Source organism: Diadema setosum, chromosome 18 (assembly GCF_964275005.1).
Source record: "Diadema setosum chromosome 18, eeDiaSeto1, whole genome shotgun sequence".
Lineage (NCBI taxonomy): Eukaryota > Metazoa > Echinodermata > Echinoidea > Diadematoida > Diadematidae > Diadema > Diadema setosum.
This window is the reverse complement of record NC_092702.1, coordinates 13,329,376-13,331,286: the sequence shown is the minus strand read 5'-3', so window position 1 is coordinate 13,331,286 and position 1,911 is coordinate 13,329,376. Positions and strand designations below refer to the sequence as shown.

Below are 1,911 nucleotides of genomic sequence, written 5' to 3'. Positions count from 1 at the left end.
TCAAACTGGAAGCATTACTTGAATTCAAAGTGCGCGCGTGGATCTAGAAAAACAAGCACAAAAACAAACACACCAGGAAACAGAATACGCCTTGGTAGACATTCAGTGTCATTCATTACTCTCAAAAGCTTGAAGAAGCACCAGACTACTACCAATATTTGCTTAGCTATTATAATGGCTGGTTGCATCATTTTTCCACCAGATAACTACCGACGACGGCGACGAATTCCTAGCATTTTCTTAAACGCACGCCGGAAATCGCGATTGAAGATAGTGTAAATGATCGGATTCAAGGCACTATTACAATATCCGATCCAGAAGAAGAAATCAAAAAGCAGCGTTGGAATCTTGCAGGCTTTTCCGCACAGGGCTGAAATGACGTAGAGCTGAAAGAAGGGGTACCAGCAGGCTAGGAAGGTGCCCATAATGACTCCAAGGACAATGGTTGCACGCCTATCTCTCGACTGAGCCAGGCGTCGCTTCTGCCTTTCCACTTCGTGGGGATCGACGCGAGATGGGCGGTGTCCCAGTTGAGGGGTGTCAGGTCTCAGGGAGTGGTCGCTGGTTTTCGTCGAAGGTAGCAGCGAGGTGGACGTAGTAATCGAAGGTGGATGAAGAGTATTTTCTGACGGAGAGAGCGGAAGTCGGTCATGCGTGCTATCCCCATCAGGGTTACTGCTACTTGTACCACAAGCCGAAGGCACCGGCCGGGCTATGTGCTCCACCTGCAGCGTCGACATTTGAATATCTGGCTCGGTTTTGTGTATTAGAGCATACGTTTTGCCTTCAAAATTCGTCCGATCATCCACTGAAACACCTTCAGTGGCTATCATATTTTTCCCATTTGCTCGCTTTGACATTCGCACAGCCGCCCGCGCTCTTTTTCTGGCGGCCCGCCAAATTTTCCAATACACAATCACCATAATGAATGCGGGAATGTAGAAAGAACCCATGGTGGAATAGAGAATGTAACCGATGTTATCGCTGATTACACACTTGTAGTTGTTGTTTTCGTCGGGCTTGTTCTCTGTGCGCCATCCAAAGAGCGGAGGCACGGAAATCACCATGGACAGCCCCCAGACCAGAAAAATCATGAGCCGTACCCTGCCCGGCTGGCGCCACTCCGCATGCTTAATAGGTCTCGTGATTGAACAGTAGCGGTCAATTGATATTAGGCAGAGATTAAGAATAGACGCAGTGCAAGCGAGGACGTCTAGAACTAGCCACAGGAGACAGACCAGATTTCCGAAGATCCAGTGACCAAGCATCTCGTTGACAACACCAAGGGGCATGATCAGCACACCAACCATGAGGTCGCTGGCGGCCAGGGACACTAGAAACCAATTCTGCACCGCTTTCAGCGCGCGTTCCCTAAACACGGCTATGCACACCATTATGTTGCCGATGACGATCAGAATAATTACCAGCAGGGCTAGAAGGGAGCAGATCACCATCCGAGCCAAGCCGTAGCGGCCGTATGTCGGTCGCGTGGTTTCATTGTACCCGTCTGTAGCGGAGCTAAAAATCGATCCCGACGTAATCGGGTCGGGATCCGTAAAAGACGACTCCGTAGGAAATCCCTCCATCGTGCCGTTGAATATGGAAAAGGATGAATGCCTGACCAGTGCGTTCGCTTGAGGGCACGCGGATGTGTTTAATGGGTCGGTCTGTAAAACACCCACCAAAAGTACTCGCTCAAATAACACAACACGGACTTATGAATTTAGTCACATCAAGGTTTTTGTGCTGCATCATTCCGTTGTTCTTAACACAAATATTATGTCTAAGTGTAGCAACCACGCTATGTGTCTGTGCACTCTCTCTATGGAGAGCTTTCCATTTGAAAATAACGTCTTTGAGAGATTCATTGAAACATAAGTGGGACTCACCATTTAAAATCCAGTGCAGGTG

At 48.6% G+C, this 1,911-nt stretch overlaps 1 protein-coding gene across 1 annotated transcript; it reads right to left on the bottom strand.

Annotated features, from left to right (window-relative positions):
- Positions 1 to 206: 206 nt before the first annotated feature.
- On the bottom strand, positions 207 to 1,586 carry LOC140242000 (alpha-2A adrenergic receptor-like). Its single transcript, XM_072321742.1, has one exon. It carries the CDS (start codon positions 1,584 to 1,586, stop codon positions 207 to 209), a length of 1,380 nt encoding a protein of 459 aa, XP_072177843.1.
- Between the last annotated feature and the right edge of the window lie 325 nt (positions 1,587 to 1,911).